The sequence below is a fragment of the Hippocampus comes genome, unplaced genomic scaffold (genome assembly GCF_001891065.2).
Source record: "Hippocampus comes isolate QL1 unplaced genomic scaffold, H_comes_QL1_v1.1 scaffold48, whole genome shotgun sequence".
NCBI classification, from domain to species: Eukaryota; Metazoa; Chordata; class Actinopteri; order Syngnathiformes; family Syngnathidae; genus Hippocampus; species Hippocampus comes.
The window spans coordinates 124,047-124,934 of NW_017808403.1; the positions used below are offsets into that span (position 1 = coordinate 124,047).

Here is an 888-nt window from a genome sequence, read left to right on the forward strand (position 1 = left end):
GTGTGTGTGTGTGTGTGTGTGTGTGTGTGTGCGTGCGTGCGTGCGTGCGTGCGTGCGTGTGCGCATAAGTGTTGTGAATGCATCACGAGTGCAGCGCGTTGCTTGCAGCAAGCGTGCGACGTGCACGTTGGACTGCCGACTCTGAGCGTGCTTCAAGCTGTCTCGTGACTGCCCCGTTGGAGTTCACTGTAAAAGGAACCCTCCTGTTCTTGTTCTCTTGAAATGTATTCTTTTTGCCCGTAGTCGCCCAGCCTGAGTGTCAATGTGAGTACGAATGCACATTTGCCCGTACTGAATTTGCCATCGACTGCCGACCAGCCCTCGGTTTGTGAGCAGCCGCGGGCGTGCCCTGCATTTTGCCCATGGCCAGCTGGGATCGATAGGGGTCAAGTCGAGAACGCGGATGGATGGATGGAGGGAGGGAGGGAGGCTGAGGAGCGTTCGCGGCACCCCCTGGTGACTGGCATGAAAGTCCAAGTGAGCAATCGCGGTGCTTGTGCTCGCTCTGGCCGCAGAGAACTTCCTGCCGCTGTTGAGGAGTCCCGCGGGGCTGGTGGGGCGGGAGGCCGCCAAGGAGGCACCTCGCGGGACGCCGCTCGCCAACGTGTCCATCAAACATCCTTTCATCCAAATCCAGTGAGTCCGTTTTGCCTCGGAGACAAACGAGGAGCGCCTTTCCCAGCAACTCTTTGTGTCCCGTGACAGGAACACGGTCCACGGCCTTCGAAAGAGGTCGTCTCAAGAGTGGGCGCAAAGCGTCTTCTCCGCGCAAGCTCCGGCCGGGGTCCGCCAAGCGGAGGCCGCCGCCGACGGCGCCGCTACCCGGCGGGAAAAGCGAACGCGCGCCGACTTTGCGGCGGCCGAGAGCGAACGGGAGCGGCCGGAACT

General features: G+C 61.5%; 1 protein-coding gene across 1 annotated transcript in view; it reads left to right on the top strand.

The window, feature by feature from the left end:
* tbc1d2 (TBC1 domain family, member 2) overlaps nt 1–888 on the top strand; it is a 9,924-nt gene that overhangs the window by 3,930 nt on the left and 5,106 nt on the right. Inside the window, exons 4-5 of the mRNA XM_019858198.1 lie at nt 516–636; nt 706–856. Of these exons, the coding sequence (XP_019713757.1) occupies nt 516–636; nt 706–856 (272 nt within the window). The remainder of the gene's footprint in view (nt 1–515; nt 637–705; nt 857–888) is intronic.